Raw genomic sequence first — 17079 nt, 5'->3', positions numbered from 1 at the left:
TTTTTTGGTTAACCAAAGCATGACTTGGCCTGACCCCTGCTTCTCAGCCACTGCCCCTGCTGTGGTCTGTGTCACATGAGTTCTGCAGCTTCAGTCTTCAACGGTGCACATGTTGCTCCAAAATGAGAGACTGAAAACATCATAAAACTTAGGCAGAGGGGTCGAGAGGGGTCATCTCTCATCTAACAAGATAAGCTGAGACAATACGAACTGTTCTGTCCGTCAGTGTCCTTTCTAGCGCTGAAATGTGCGGGAGAGCTGGTGGGAAGAGGAAGGTGTGGGGAGGAACCTCCTACTTCACCAAAAGTCACTTTTCTGAACTTTATGTAACATGTTGACAAGCTCTGTGCTAATTCCCCTCCCCACAGTACTTCACTTGTTACTAATGATCGGCGTTAACTGTTCCGAGTCTCTCAGGTGACAGCATTTTTTCAGAGAAACTTCCTTTTATTCATCCCTCAGTAGCCAGAGTGGATCCGAGACTGCGGTGTCTCACAAGGGAGTAGGAGTCTCTTAATCCTTTAGATATAGTTAAAGTGGGCTCATAAAAGGTTTGTCTACTGTGAATAGGTTCCTCTGCTTCCTTCCTCTCAAAATTGGGACTAAAGAAGGTGCCCGGAACAACTACAGTGGCAAAACAAAACCATCAGTAAGTTGATGTGCCCAGTCCATCTGTGCCTTGCTGAAGGCTGTCAGTGGTGGCTTGCCGCAGGGGTGGTCCCTCTGTGTGGCAGGCCTGCAGATCTTTAGGTGACCGTTTCCAGCTCGCTTTGCCTGTGCTGTGGCCCATACTGCTGGGTGAGGAACCGAGGCAGTTGTGAGGCTGTGCAAGCGCTGTGGTGTTCTCCTTCTGTGGGGAAATGTTCTGGTTCACTTGGTTTACGCTGAACTGCCCATCTTCACTGTGTTCAGTGAGAACTTCCCTCCACCTCTGCCTGCTGAGCCCTCCAGCTGACAGCAAAGATGGGCCTGCTTTATAGTCGCTTCAGCTGCCCTCCCTAAGGAAGAGCAATAAACCCTTCATTCGGGGTTCTGTGCTTGAACTAGTGACCTACCCTTAAAAGCAACGCTTCCGCTGAATGTTTTCTTGTGCTATCAAATTTGAGGTAAATGAAACAAAGCAATTCAACGGCTGGAGTAGCTGCGGGGAGCTGGCGTGCCTGCGCATCACCTCCAGCCGGTGAAACGCATCACGCTGATCACACATACACGCGTATGTATGAAAAGACCCATTGTTGGAGTTGGGTTTTTAATTTTCTTACCAATCTGCTGTTGTTCAACCTGGTTTTATTGCAGCTGTCATCCACCCCATCTTACTGACTCTTCAACTGCTTTTTTTTTTTTTTCTTTCTAGTCTGCCCTCTCTGCATTTTTAAGATCATGAGAAACGGACACATTTGTCCTTGGGTGGTGTTTGAGGTGGGGAGGGACCACTTGAACTCCAGCTCTCTGCTGGGTACGCAGCCCTGAAGCGTTAGGCTCGCTTTGCTGTGAGACAGGCCTGTACTTGCCACCCAGTGGCATGAAGGTGAACGGTGCTTGGCCCCTTCTTGGGGCTGAACCTGGAAGCTGTTGGACAACATCCAGGTGCCCGGGTGCATTATCTGTTCTTCCACCCTTGCTGTTGGAATACAATTATTTATAGACTTAGTTTTCTTTTGGCAAGTCTTCCTTTTAAAATTAGAAGCGCTTTCCTTTGCCTGTGAGGCTCCGGTGGCACTGACACATGCAGGTGACAGACACAGAAGACACTTGCTTTCCAAGACGCCGCATTTGTTTTGCTTGAAATTTTTCCTTGAGAGGAGAAATGCCTCTCCTTGTGTTTTGGATTCCCTTGACCGTAAAAACATGCCCTTTAAGCAGCGGACAGATGCCTTTTCATTACTCTTTAAGTGATAGTACCTGGAATGATTCAGCAAATGACTAATGAAATACTGTCTGGCACCTCTTTGCCTGTAAAAGGACCTGTAAAACCCACCCATCCCAGAGCAGAGGAGGCAGCGTTCTCTCCAGGCAGCACAGGGCAGAGCTGCTGCTGCCTTACTGCACCTGCCTGTGGCAGAACTGGCCCTGAAGGAAGGCCCCGCAGAGGGAGGGGCAGCAGGAGCCTGCCTTTGCTAAGCAAGGCTCTGCCTGGACAGAGCTGGAAGAAAGAAGCTATTTAAAAGCTGCTCTGAGGGAAAGCTCTTCTTTGACTCTGCCGTAAAGGTGTTATAAAACGTGCTAAAGATAAGGAAACAAAAAAAAAGGTGTTATAAAACTAGGAGGGAGCTGTTACAAGTAGGTCTTGTTTGTGAAAAGAGTTTGAAGTGATGACAGGAACAACTGTTAAAAGCAGCTTTAATAAAATCTGTAGTGATTCAGAAAAAGAAGAGATCTTACACCACTGAAGGTTTTTGGTAGCAGATTAAGCGAAAGTGCCTTTTGGGGAACAGTGGTACTTGAAGCTCAAAATGTGTTTCAAGACTTTACATCTGCAAATACGTAACATTCCACCACCACCGCCGTTTCGCCACAGCCTCCCGCGGGGCAGACAGGCCCAACAGAAAAAGGGTGAGAGAATCTCTACAGACTGCACTCCCCAGGAAGAAGTATATTACAGTAGTTTCTTGGAGAATACACTCCCCAGGAAGAAAACAATATATATATTACATAAAATATTCTCACGTATTAAGTTTTGCATTTTGAAGGTAGGACAGAATATCCCATTGCAAAAACAAAACAAAACAAAAAAGGCAAACTGTACACATTGGTTTCAGCTACGGAGCGTAGCCAATCGCGACTGCATCGCTTCGATATCTTCCTCCTCGTCAACAGCAGCCGCCGCTCCCATGGGTTCAGGCTCTGGAAGAGCATCTGTGACTTTACTAGGTGCTTTACCCAAGGCCCCTGCAAACAACAGAAGAGGCTCGTTAGTGTGCATTAGGTCTTCATTTAGTAATCAGCAGCTTTCATGTACATCTAAAATAATTCAACCTGTCAGTTCTGGTAGAGAACAAGCACAAGACCTGGTGGACTCACTCAGCCCCGGGCTGTTGGCTGATGCAGCAGTACTGACCCGTCAGCTCCCCACAGCCCACCCGGCAGGAAGGGAGCTGCTTCCAGCCAGGAAACGGGATGGAAAAAAGCAAAGGAAGATGCCAGAAACGAGAGGGCAACAAGCCAGCGGCTGGGGACAAGGTAACAGCAGGGCAGGAGCTGGGGAACTGTGCTTTCAGCTGGACACAGCTTCCATAATTAGGTTTGTCACACCACTTACAAGAAATTCAGGTGAGGAGCATTCCAAGCTTTAGCTAAGTCAAGTAACTGAAACAGTAGATCATTATTCATGAGCTGTAAGGCAGAAATTGGGGGGTTTGGGTTGGGTTTAGGGGGGTGTGTGTTTGTTTTGTGGGGTTTTTCCACACACACACACCCCAATACACTACAAGATTTTACAGCCAGGAATTACAGCACACCCTATGACTCAAGGCCACGCAGCTGAATTTACTTCCTGGGTTCATTAATAATGGTGTATCTGGTCAGTCATACAGATTTCACCTTGCTGAGGATCCATCGCACAGACAAGCACTGATCTGCTAAAGCCTCAATTAGAGCACTGCACAGATGTCAGCTGATGAATTATTACTTATGCTTTACCAAACCACAGCAGCCTTCTCAGCCAGTGTTCCCTGAGAAACCAGTTTGTGAGAGCACTCTGCCTGTTAGCAAAGCCAAACCCACCACTGGGAGAGCGCAGTGAAGTCAGAACAGATGAAAATTCAAATTGAACAGAGCGGGTGGGGCAGGGCTCTGCTCTCAGCAAACACACACACACACACACACACACACTCACCAGCTGTGATTTCAAACAGGATTTTGTCAATTTCCATCTCCGCTTCCTCTTCCATTTCCTCCTGATCCTCCAGGCTTTCGAAGGTGTCCTCCAGCATTTCCTCTATAATACCAGCCTGGCGGAAAACAAAACAAGGCAGCGCGTGATGCCTTTGGAAAGGGCAGAGCAAGAGGACACGCTTCCTGCTTTCAAGGTCAGGCATTTGAATGACTGCGCTTTCCAGACCACAGCTTCCCTGTGGCGTGAGGGTTGGCCAACACACCTGCCTCCCGTTTCAGCACTTGCCTGTACAACTGCTGCACAGGAAAAGTAGTAAGAAAATTAAGGATTCAATATACATGTTCTCACTTTGAGAGCCTCAAGCTGTATTTCCTTGTTGCTCCATATCTAAACATTGACAGTTTGCAGCTGTACTGCACACGCTTCACTCATGAAGCATGAGTTGTGTAACATGCTGTAAAATCAGTTTGACAGAGCTTCTAGTCTAGGTACGGCTAAATTGTTCTGCTGCACAATGGTAAAATTATTAAGAAATAAGCTGATTTGACCTAAACAGTCTAGAGTGGTAAGGGGCGGGGGGAGCAAAATAACTTTGGTAGTTGAAAAGAAAATAAACCACTCTAGAGAAGTAGTATACTTTAAAAATCAGAGCACTTTAATCAGATGGAGACACGACGCTGGAAGTTTTTAACCCACTATCAGAATAGCCACCTTGCCTAAGATGGGACTTTCAGCTTCCCACTCCGCAGCAGGCTGTGGTGGGACTTTCTTAATGAACATTTTCACCCCTGGGAGCAGGACATTGAGTCTCCCCCAGGGCAGACAGGAGCCTGGGGACAGGAGCAGTCACTGGGTGCAGGTGTGAACCCTGATTCGAGCCTCCATCTCCCCCCACCCTGGGGACCAGGATGACCGAGCCACAACCGCTCTGTACAGGGACCGATCTTCCTCCTTCCATCCTCAACCCGAGCAGCTTTTTTCAGCTTCAATCAAGCTTTGCACCAAATGTGCTGCGGGTATCGCCCAGTCAGGGTTTTCCCCACATACAGTAACCTGCTAGAAAGTCCTCAGCTATTAATGGGCTATTACAATTTCTGTTTGTCAGAGCTCACACAAGCCCTCTGACAGAGGGGACACCCTAAGCAGTCGCACGGCACTCCAGCATGCTGAATGACCTCACGTAAGTCTATTTGTGCTATAGAACTTACTTACCTTCATCATCTCTTTGGACAACTCCCTCATCGTTGCTTGGATTTCAGGGATTTTTACTAGATTTTGCATAGCTTTCATGACTTCTGTGCTCTTCTGCAATGAACCTGCTACTCTCAGGACAGCTGTGTGAAGGAGAGAAATAGAAAAGCTTGAATGATTCGTGCACCACCGAAAGCAGAGAAATTATATCCTCCCTACACGGATAGAAATTGGTTGACATTTAGGCAATTTAATTAAAAAAAGAAATGGACATCCCGCTTCTTCATTCTTGTCTACCTTCTTGGAAAAGCTCAACTCCTACCCACGTCGGAAAAAATAAGTTTCTAGGAGATCCTGGTCCTGCATGATTACCTGGAGCAATCCAGGTTGCCTGCAGAGAGATTTCAACCCCCTTGCGGTCCAGTTCATAACAAGGGATCCCTGAGGAGCTCCTGCCTGTGCCCCTCCTCAGCAGCCAGAGGTCCCACTGAAGGTTTCACCAGGGGAGCTACAGTCCAGCTCCACGCCTGAGTGCTGACCAAACCAGTGACCTCCTGCCCGACGCTGGGTAGTGGAAAGTAACTCTGGCCAAAGTTCTAGTGCAATAGTTTCACAGCAAACAGTATGCTAGAAAATTAATACTGAAGCAGATAAGCTGGAAATAAGCGTAGTTTAAGCTGAATTTAACAATACTGATTCCAGAGGCTATTCCCATAATATAGCTTAAAAGCTCTTCTCATATATCTTCACATACCAAGAACAAAATGCAATAATTAAGGGTACTTTGAGGTTCTTTAATTGTGCCTTCTAACTTCGCAGCTTCCTAGCCATGGAGAACTTACCTGTTTGCATATAAAATGATCACTCCTTAATGAAGCAAAATGAAGGTACAGCATGTATTACTTTTCATTTTAAATACTTGATTTCTTTAAGAACATTACACTTGTAATGTTAACAAACTAACGGAAATCTTGCCTTTAGCGGTCATTTCCCCAAGATGAAGCAAGTTAATACAAGCCCCAGACTGAATTCTAGATTCTTTCCTATCGCTTGGGTAAGCGTGTCAGAACATTCCCAGCAAGATGAAGATGCTGGTAGCGGTAGTAAGGAGTTTTTCCTTTTAAGGGACACATCAAGCTGCAAGGACAGCCCCTGCTTCCCTTTCCTGAATGAGGTATGTGGGGGGCCACATTTGACCTATCGTAAGATTACACTTAAGGTTCACATTGCGACTCCCGGTTTATCACTCATCTAGTGTTAAAACCTACTAGCAACCAGGCTGGATAATGCTGGGGTGAGGGGCAATGCTGGGATATTTCAGTAGCATGTTAACCTCCCCCAAGTCTTTCCCTGTCTTTAACGCTCTCGGCTCTGCTCTTGTTACAAGGCTGAATACTCTAAGGTGTGGGAAATACTGCAGGAAGTCTATTGCAACAGATTTCTGGTGTGGATAAGGAATGAGGGAAATACGCTGGTATTGGAGGAGCACAAAGGACCAAGCAGGGTTTACAGAGCGCTAGGTGCTAAACCACCAGGGCAAATCCATTCCTCCAAATCAAGGAAATCAAACACCGCCCTCTCGCCCCCGATCTCCATTTAGGGCTTAGTAAGTGTCCCAAGACTCTTGCTAGAGAAACAATCACTTACAAGATGAAGGGAATTCTACTGAAGAAAATAAACCTCACGTTACTGATCCTGTCAAAACAACAGGCTCCGTAAGGATACAGGGATATTAGACACATACTCAAACTGTTTAGGAACGCACAGTAAAAACGTGCCCCCAATTACTGGCAGAGTTCTATTTCAGAGCACACGATTCTCATATCACTGCAACCCTCGGCTCCAAGGAGAGGTGTCAGAATATCTGCTGAGCAGCTAATCAGAGGAAACACAGAGAGCCAGTGAGGATCTAGGGAACAACGAGGGGTAGGAACCCCAGGAAGCTAACTGCGAGCTCCCTGGCTACTCCAGAGCCCAGGGGGGAAGCCCATTCAGGCAGGGCAGTGGGGAAACCATCTCCAGAACATCCTGCAGACTGAGAAGGGTTAATGTCTACAGGGATATAGGGCTCAGCATGGGACGTGGGGGAGAAGAGCATTTTTTAAACCAAGAAAAACTTATTATGGAATCTTTTAAGGGGGTTTCAGGAATGTGATTGAACATGAGAAAGTTTTTATGGGATGTTTAGGGGAAGGACTGAAGGTGGAGAAAGGCAGGGATCAAGGTGGAACAGGGAACACACAAACTTCAGGGCCTACAGGTCCAAGTACCAGCACCTCAGGCAGAGGAAGAGATCTGAGGCCAGTTGCCGGAGAGCTGGCTAGTTTACGCTGTTTGAGAGCAGGTGCTGGAACAAATTATAGATTGGTCATGTGTGTGTATATGTGTGTGCGTATATATATGTATGTATTCTACTAGCGGACCTCAGTCCTAATCAGCTGAAGAGGAAGACCAGGACTGAGCTGTCAGTGCTGTTCACGTTTGTGTGAAAGCTGTGTGTGTTTACATGGGTGCTGGTGAAGGCACTGCTGTGGCTGCGTGTGTCTACTGGGAGCAGGTGCTCAGCCTGGCTGGATGTAAGGACCTCACACCTCCAGGCCTGCTACAGGAAGAATTTCCCAGGGTCCTGAAGGCCTCTGGGATCAGCTGCCTTTCACAACTGGAAGCCTGTTTTCAAATTCAAGCTATTCCTGCATTTGACCTTGGTTTTGAAAATAGAAACTCAGACCTCACCTCTAAAGCTAGAGGTACTTGGGCTCAGAAGAAGTTCTTACCAAGCTGGTTCTTCATCCCCATGAGAACAGAGTTCATGTGAGCTTTGGATGCATAGAGTTTGCTTACGGCCTTTCGAGAGCGGATCAGTTCCTTCGCCAAGATCACACACACATCTTTCTGACCCTTTTTGGCAGCATCCTTTATTGACCGCTTCACCTTCTCCTCTTCTCTCTGGATATCTGGAGTACAGAAAAACACAGCAAACAACAACAAACTGCTAAGGATTTGGAAGAGAAACCAGACATTTGTTGGGGTGTATTTTCAATGCAAAGAATCGTTTCTGCTTGATTTCAGATCCCCTCTGTTATTCAAAGACCTTGTTCTAGGCTGATTTACATATTAGCTGATTAATTCTCAGTAGTAAACACCCAGCTCTGTAATTTTCTTTGCAGTTAAGAGTACTGTAAAGGACTGTCCAGCAATATCACTGCATGAGGCTGAACTAAGATGAATTCTTAAGAAGTGGAAAAGGTCCAGCAAGAACAAAGCACTCTGAGATGACTACTTGACTTAAAACTTCATATACACATATATTATACACACACAGGTTAAGACTAATGTATTGATTTGCTGCTTATAAGATTACCTCTTCTGTGTTAATCACCAGACAGCCCCACTTCACCAGGAAGGTGAAAACTAGCAGTCTCAGAAGACAGGCATTTTACTAGCAAAAAAAATACTTACCTGTCAGACTACATTCAAAGCTTAACCCATATGCCCACCTTCAAGTGAATTTGAGGGCTGTTGTAGGCAAAATTGTCCTCACTGCTTCTAAATCCCTGAAATGTGCTTTTCTGAAAAAAGATACATTCAGAAAGATTGTAGAAGGCTCTCTGATCTCACTGAGGCTGGAAAGTGTTAGATATACACTGCCTTTAGAAATGGTTATGTTTGTTTTTTTTTTTAATAGTGAATTTGTAAGGGTGTGTCCACAATTTTAAGAGTTACGTAGAACTACATATTTACTGTAAAAAAAAGCCTTCATCCTTGCGGATAGACTTAGTAATTCCCTCCATCAGGCACAACTCATTAAGCCTCAACTGGATACCTAGCCAAATCTATACTCATACTTAAGCTTTTGAGTTTATATTCCTCATACTTTAAGACACGTGCATTAGGTGTTCATATAAACTGGCACATTCAAATTACAAGCTGTCTGGCTGGTGCCAAAGTTATGGATAATTTATCAGTAAAACTAGTATGCTGGTAAATCATTAGATGCAACTTAAAACAGCCTGTTCAAACTCTCCTGATATCCAGCCTCATTCAACAGCTTTTTATAAAAGCATGCTGGAGCAGTACTGAACTAAGCCTGTACAAAATGAGCACCGAATAGTTGGATTTGAAATATTATACACTAGACGGGCTTCCTTAAGTAACATGGGTTTCTCTAGCAGATCTGATGTGACTGTTCACACATCTGCCTCATCAGATAACGCTGGCTGTGTACAGCAGAACCAGGTACCCCATAAAGCTCAGAGTAAGAAACGCAGGAGCAAGCAGGGGCTGTAGCAACCCCCTTCCTTTTCTAGATTCAGCAATAAATAAGCCACTGATGAAATGTGGCTCTAAGTTAGCCTGTAAAAAAAAAAAACTATCCAAAAGTAAGTAAAGAATTCAGATAGTAAGGGTTAGGCACACTTTTCTGCAAAGAGTTGAACCACAAGAACAAGTATTTCTAGCAATGGCTTTGTTCAAATTTGGTTTTTGAGCCTTGGCTTATAGCAGACAGAAGTTACACACAGGCAAGAATCAAAAGTTGCCCTTTTATAAAAACGAAGGTATCAATGCACACTTTTTGGCACAGGCCGATCAGGAGACTTCGACGCAGCTTCTCACGTGGGAGTTAACAAACTCTGTACTCAAGATGAGTCATTCTCTCAATATCATTCAATGGCCTCTTTATCCTAGAGGACTGTCAGGAATCTGTGAATCGTAATCAGAAAAACACTCTTTGCTTCTTCCCCACTATTATCTGCAGAAATGTCACAAGCTTGAAAACATTTGTGTGTCAGACACAGGAATGAGCCAAGTCCCAGTGTATGTGAAGAGGTAAGAAAGAGGTGAAATGGTACAGCAGAAAACAAAGCACCAGGAGTGCTCCAGCAGTACTGAGGAATTATGACATTCACTTTGAATACACCCACAAGTACTGCGTTACTACATCCAAACTAGCGTAGGGTGGCCTTGTACTCAAGTGAATGCTTTCACTTGCGTGATGAGCTGCTGAACACAAGATCAGTGGCACAAATACGCAAGAACAGTCAACTCCACCTGTTAAGGTCAACGCCAGCTATGCACGTCTAGTGAGCCAAGTCACTACAGTGGTCCCTCTGCAGCATTACCAAGCACAACAGAGGCATAAAGCAGCCCAAAACACCTGCCAGAGGGACTCACAAGCTCAGTAAAACACAAAGTTACTGTATTACTCCAACTACATTAACTTGAAAAATTCAATTCTGAAGTCACAAGGAAATCTTTCATTTCTTTCACCCTTCCAAGCCCTCAAAAGCAACCTACACCAAATAGAAATCACTAAAGCAGCAAGACTCCAACAACAACAGATGGTTTGAAACAGCGTGTTGCTATATTAGTAACTGCACTGACTGGGCAAGCCAGGTGTTTGAGTGATCCAAGCCCACTCAGTCAGTCCCAGGTGGATCCGAGTGTCGCCCTATCAAAACACATCCAGCACAGTTTCCTCAGGGAAACTAAGACAGCTCCCAGCTCAGCATCCTTACTCAAAGATCACAGCGATTTTCTGTGTATGTCTCAACTGAAATGATAAAACATGACGGAATCCAACCACAGTGGGCAATTTTTGAAAAAACACAAAAACAACTAACCAACCACTCTAGTGGCATGTGGCTGTCATCTTTCAGCAGCAGCCTGCTAGCCTGGTAAGTGCCCAGCAGAGCTGTGTACTTCCACAGCTGACACTCGGTAAGGTGTGAAACCCTAGCACAGTGCAGGCATTAAAAAGATATTCTGTACTTTATCAGAATTATCAGACTAGCAAATGGTTGGTGGTTAGTCTAAGCTCTGACAAGCTGAACTGTATTTCTTTGAATGCAACACTCCGAAATACACACACAGAGGTGTTTAGAACTGCTACAATAATTAGATTTACATCCACATCAAAATATCAGACTACCACATAACCCAATATCTATATAGGCCATTAGAAGTATTACGGTATGCATACAAGTTGAGAGAAAAATAAAATTTCAAGAAACCAGCAATAGTGAACACGTGGGTAGCTTGCTCCCATGGAAGATGCGGCTGCTAAAACATACTTTGCTACTAATATCAGCCACATTTCAGTTGCTCGGTGCCTGATACAGCCACACAATGTGCCTTGGAGAATGCAAATCAATTCACAAACATAATGAACGCCACTGTACAACGGTTTTCCTGGAAGAGCCATAAACCCTGTCCTCATTTCACAGATGAGGACAAAGACAGACTTTGTACTGCATGAGCATCTCCCTCCAACCAACTCATACAAATCTACAAGTGGGAGAATATATGAATCCCACCGGCTCGCTCCAGAGGCATGGGGCTGGGGAGGAAAGGGGAAAGGGAGAATGTACTCCTCAAGGAGTCACTCAAAACAGACATGGGCTTAATAACCAGATGCTGACACAAAATACCAGCACATCCCACAGACCAATCCTGAGGGCAAGGTAAGGGGAAAATAGAATCTAGCCCCAAATCTATTTTCAGATTCTAGGAAGGCGGGTAGAAGAGAGCAAGAAACTAAGCTAGCAGCAGTGTAATAACAAGCAACTCCTCTGCTTTTCAAGACTTCTTCACAAGTGTAATAACAAGCAACTCCTCTGCTTTTCAAGACTTCTTCACAAGTGTAATGCCCATAATTTAATAGCAAAACTCCTACTGAGAAAAGACTTTTTTTCTCTCTGCTGTTAGAAATTTTCCCAAGCTGACAGCAAGCTACTTTTGTTTAGCATGTGCACTTCATGCCAGTACATACCTGCAGAACTTTCTACATGAGGAATTACACACCACACCGACACTCTATTCATTAAAAAAATGTGGGTGAAGTTCTGCGTAATAAGTCTACTTCAACTCATCAAATGGGATTTAAGAGCATTACGTCGTACTGGAAGCATACAATATTTAGGTTTACTTAGAGAACTTTACAGTGATGTCATTTTATTACACAGACTAAGTCTGGTCCCAGGATCATATTCGTCTTCCTTTATTCCAGATGTTATAGAGTACCCCAGGTTATTAGATTTCACAGCCTCCCACAATTAAAGCAAAAAAAACCACGCTGAAAGCAGACAGGGAACGGAAAAATAAAAAATGAGACATAAGTACAAACCTCTAATCTGTCTATCAATCACTCTCATTTCTTTCCTTATCTTCAAGGACCATTCATTGACCTTAAAAAGAGAAAGTAAGAGTTACTTGAAATTCCAACTTTAAAACTATGCTTTTATACTTTCCTGTAACTTAACCATTCAATATCTAAAGCAGCACTTCAAAACGCACAGGCTTTAAGTTATGAGTGATGTTTAAATATTTCATTATTTGAATGAAAAAAAACCCCAAACATTGCAGAGATACCACCAATTACCGCATGCTTCCAGTTACGTCAGACACGTTGATTTGTTGAGCAGTAGAGAAGCTGTATGGCCGATCTGACACAGGACAGCAGGGATACAGCTACGAACCACCGCACAACGCAGCACAGAGGTAGCAATGCTGGGAATTGAAGCACTTTGGCCAACTAAGCAAGGCTAATTACCCCAAGCACAACTTCATTCTGATGAAGCTATTCTGCTTCCAGCTCTGACATGAACAAAAACACGGTTCTCACAGCACTGCATCACACTGGAGATGGACCAGCAAAACACTAAGCTGAAATAAACCATTCAGACTACACTGGAAGAAAACTACCTTTTTAGCTCAAGCAATCCAGATGTGGTATTAAACATACAGTAGACCCCCAGCTTTAGACAAGCTGAAATGCATAACTGGCTCCTCACAAGGACTGAAGATCTTTGTCTTGTATCATTCAGTCAATAAGTTCTTTCCCATCAACTGCGAGCATACGAACAAACCCAGGGTGACTCACTGCCATCACAAAAATCTCAACTTCTTCCCATCGTCAGCCACCTCCCGTGGTGCTCGGTGCTTTTTCCCCCCATGATCTAGGAAGCAGAAATAACTTCTTCTTCCTTCTAAAGCTGTGCAATTAGACACAGGAGGAAAGAAGTTTCTTACTATTTATGTGTTTCTCAATATTTCTTTAATGACCTGTGAAGTCATCATGCCAGCCTACAACCCAAGAGCATGCTCATGACAGCAAGATGACCCAAGTCACTTCTCCTTATGGTCAGACACGCCTGTTTTCTAGCACCTTTGCAGGCTTTTCTACAAAACAGCTCGAATATGACCCACAGACACGCTGTGTTACTGGAAAACACAACAAGCTTGTTAGTTATGAAAGGGGAAAGAGCGATCACTGGACACGAAACAACAAGAACTTATCAGTGCAGCATAACCACATCATGTGGGTTAAACGGTTGTCTGATGCTTTATCCCACAACTGAGAGCAGCAGTCTCCAAACCCCATTTCTTTCTGTGGTATCTTCCAACACTGCTCATGAACGCAGGGAACTATAACCAGCCTGCACAGTGCTCTGACACAGGTAGAGGAGGAAGGGAGAGTATGCTGTCACCCAACAAGTAATCACTATAACTGACTCCCCTGGGTCTCAGCTGCTACAAAGCAGGTGGGAATATCTGTAGCACTGCAGATCTTCTAAGCCTTCATCTTCAGCATCTGTCACCTTCTCCCTGTTGCTTTTTTAGTACCTCTGACATATTTGATCTTTCCTCCCATCAAACAGCAGGTTTTTTTATTAACAAGTTAATAGTGATTTATGGAAGGCCACAGTGAAATCAGTATCTTATTTCATTTCACAGTGACATTAGAAATCTGTGGGTATAAACAAGGCTTACATAGCTTGCCTGCAGCCTCAAAAAAACCACCGAGTCCCAATATTCCAGCTACTGATATTTTTAAGACTGTCTGCAACAGGACCTAGAAGCTCCCAGCGAAGCCAGAGAGCTAGAAACCATGGAAGACAGCTAATAGCAAGCTAAAAATCCAGGAGCCGCTGACTAAGCCTCCCCAAACCACACCACCCAGGATGCATCACTCCTTTGGCTACTACTTCTGCGGCGCTAAGAAGCACCCCCAAATCCCTGCACACTCCCAAGGCGTGGGAGTGCTCTGACAGCAGACCGAGCACCTCATGAAGCTGCTGTATTTTAGAAGATGCGAGGTAACCGAGCGCAGGTGCCCCCAGACCCTTTGGGGACAGACTACCAGTGCTCCTCACCTGCTGATGATGCCCGGCCGCCGCAGCCAACCCGGGGACAGAACTCACCGGGGCATCCCGGCCGCTCCAAACCCTCCTTCCCCCGGCCGCGGGGCTGCGGGCTCGCCGCCCCACCTGAGACCCGGGCCCGGTGCTGTCAGGCGAGGCCCCCGGCGCCACGGTGCCTCGCCCAGGCCGGGCCTGGGCCCTCCGCAGCCCCTTCCCCGCGCCATGGCAACGCCGTGCACCCAGGCCGCCGCCCCCGAACCACACGCCCCCGCCGCCTCCCGGCCCCCACTTGAAGCGACAACGCCACCGGGGCCTCACCAGCTCCTTGGGCGGCTTCTCGGGGGTCTTCCCGAAGAGGCCCATGGCGGCGGCCGCCTCGAGCCGCCCGGCCCTTCCGGGTTCCCGTCCCCGCCCGTTGCCAGGGGCGGACGGTCCCCACTGCGCATGCGCCTCCTCCCCTCCCACCCTCTCACCTCCACGCATGCGCACGGTCCCTCCCCTCCCTCCCCAGCGGCACTGCCCATGCGCCGGAGGGGCGGGAGGGGCGGGTGATGCCTGAACGGCCACGCCCCGGGGGCGGCAACGGTCATCCAGGCCCGGGCGCAGCCGCAGCCCCTCACAGGGCCCCGCAGTGTTGCACACGGTTCCGTAGAGACCCTCGGATAGCCCTGGTGCCATGCAGCCTCTCACGCGGCCCCGCAGTGCTGCACACGGTTCCATACAGCCCCCCGCATAGCCCTGGTCCCATCCAGCCGCCCGCATGGCCCCGGAGTGCTTCACATAGAGTCACAGAATCGTCTAGGTTGGAAGGGACCTTTAAGATCATTCCAACCATCAACCTAACTCTGATAAAAAAAACATCACTAAACCATGTCACTAAGCACGATGTCAACCCGTCTTTTAAATACCTCCAGGGATGGTGCCTCAACCACATCCCTGAGCAGCCCACTTCAATGCTTAATAACCCTTTCAGTGTAAAAATTTCTCCTAATATCCAATCTGAACCTCCCCTGGTATAACTTGAGGCCATTTCCTCTTGTCCTATCACCTGTGACTTGGGAGAAGAAACTGACCCCCGCCTCTCTACACCCTCCTTTCAGGTAGTTGTAGAGAGCGATAAGCTCTCCCTTCAGCTTTCTTTTCTTCAGGCTGAACAACTCTAGCTCCCTCAGCCTCTCCTCATAAGGCTTGTTCTCCAGACCCCTCACCAGCTTCGTTGCCCTTCTCTGGACCCGCTCCAGCACCTCAATGCCTTTTTTGTGGTAATGGGCCCAAAACGGGACACAGTACTTGAGGTGGGGCCTCATCAGTGCCCAGTACAGGGGGACGATCACCTCCCCAGTCCTCTCGCCACACTGTTCACAGCCCCTCACATGGTCCCACCCCACCTCACACAGCCCCACACCACTTTGGTGGCCCCACGCCACCTCATGCGGCCCCTCACCATTGCGCGTGGGACGGGCAGGCAGCAGAATGGGGGCGCGGAGGAGTTAACAGGATTTGGCCCTGGTGCCGATACCGGCCGGGCACCTCCTCCGGCAGCAGTTAAGAGCAATAAAAGCAGATGCCGGAGCAGGTTACGTCAGTACCTGCCTTCACTCTGTCACACAGGTTGCAGGAAAGCACAGTGAAGAGTATTTATCAAATCTAGTCATGCAAGGTGTGACTCTAACTATGCTAAATTATCTTTCCCTTGCAGCCCAGGGAAGACCCGCAGGAGACTCAAAGAGAAAGAGAAGCAGCAGCTGCCAGCACTGATGATGACAGGGCCTGCCTCATCTTCAGCTGCCAGGGCTCTTTTGGAAGTGCCCCACCGGCAAGGCCTAGATCATCTCCATCCTCCACCGTCCCTCTCTGCAGCCAAGGGCACGTAAGCTGGCCAAAATTAAGGGACAGCTTGGAGCCACCCTGCTGGGTGCTGTGGGGTGAGCTCCAGCAAGTCCCTCCATCTCCTTGTGCCCCGATGCACAAACCGAGATGCAGAGGACTGGAAATAATCACCAATGCACAGAAAGAGTGCAAAAGCTTAGGAAGAAAAAAGGTGCTACTAGCTTAATCTAACTCTAATACCTTACAATTATACTTAGCCTCATTATTTAATTCCCAGAGAAAGACATTTTAATAACAGTTACAAAAATGTACAGTTCACCTTTGTCTTTTTTTCCTTCCAAGAGCTAGTGCAGAATAAAAACAGGTCTAAATACACTCTCATTTTGGACTGGGTACCAGCAGTGGGAGAGTCAGCATAACAAAACAGTAATTGTTCAGACTGGCAAAGACCTTCCGAGATGATCTAAATCCACCCTCTCTTACTAGCAGAACAAAAGACCAATTGCCTTAATTAAACCTACTGACATAAGTAACCTCAGATCAATCATCTGATATTTTCTATTTACAGTTGGCCGCCAGCGTTCAGGCACACAGAGAATAAAACACTGTGCTTCAAGAATGTTCAGCATCTCCACTAACTCAAGACACTTTACAAGTGCTCGCACAACCCAGCCCAGCGAGGCAAAACGAGCAGCAAAACTGCTGACCTCGTTACAGGCACGGTCTTTGCTCTGTTTTCCGGATTTTAAACTGTCAACGCGTTGGGTAAGGGCTGTCTGAGAATCTGCGTTCCGTAGAAAACAATCCTACTTGGATGCTTCTGCGTCTACTGACACGACCATTTCATAAAATAAATACATCCAACTGCTTTTCCTTTCCTGCTGGGACTAGCCATACACTACACCAGCTGCTGTAGATTTTGAAACAGATGCATCGCCAGGAACTGGATCACAACAATTTATATAACCCAGGCTAACAGACACAAGGGGACTGAACCTTCAACTCACAGCTATCTACTGGTCATAATTACCTGCTCATATGGATGTGCCCTCTGTGGCTCTCCTGCTAATTAAACAGCAGTTT

The 17079-nt window shown here is 46.6% G+C and overlaps 1 protein-coding gene across 3 annotated transcripts; it reads right to left on the bottom strand.

The window, feature by feature from the left end:
• Window positions 1-6: 6 nt before the first annotated feature.
• CHMP3 (charged multivesicular body protein 3) lies at window positions 7-14606 on the bottom strand. Of its 3 annotated transcripts, XM_074147148.1 has the most exons (7): window positions 14485-14576; window positions 12150-12210; window positions 7801-7980; window positions 5048-5169; window positions 4098-4131; window positions 3836-3950; window positions 2317-2889 (listed from the first exon to the last, which is right to left on the bottom strand). In XM_074147148.1, the coding sequence occupies exons 1-6, from the start codon at window positions 14527-14529 to the stop codon at window positions 3862-3864; spliced, it is 531 nt and encodes a 176-aa protein (XP_074003249.1). In that variant the 5' UTR covers window positions 14530-14576; the 3' UTR covers window positions 2317-2889; window positions 3836-3861. The 3 variants fall into 3 exon arrangements, with proteins under 3 accessions (XP_074003247.1, XP_074003249.1, XP_074003248.1); XM_074147146.1 differs by lacking the exon at window positions 4098-4131 and having other exon boundaries at window positions 7-2889; window positions 14485-14606; XM_074147147.1 differs by lacking the exon at window positions 4098-4131 and having other exon boundaries at window positions 5048-5137; window positions 7868-7980; window positions 14485-14529.
• Between the last annotated feature and the right edge of the window lie 2473 nt (window positions 14607-17079).

Source organism: Numenius arquata, chromosome 5 (assembly GCF_964106895.1).
Source record: "Numenius arquata chromosome 5, bNumArq3.hap1.1, whole genome shotgun sequence".
In the NCBI taxonomy this organism is placed as follows: Eukaryota; Metazoa; Chordata; class Aves; order Charadriiformes; family Scolopacidae; genus Numenius; species Numenius arquata.
This window is presented reverse-complemented; position numbering and strand designations above follow the sequence as displayed.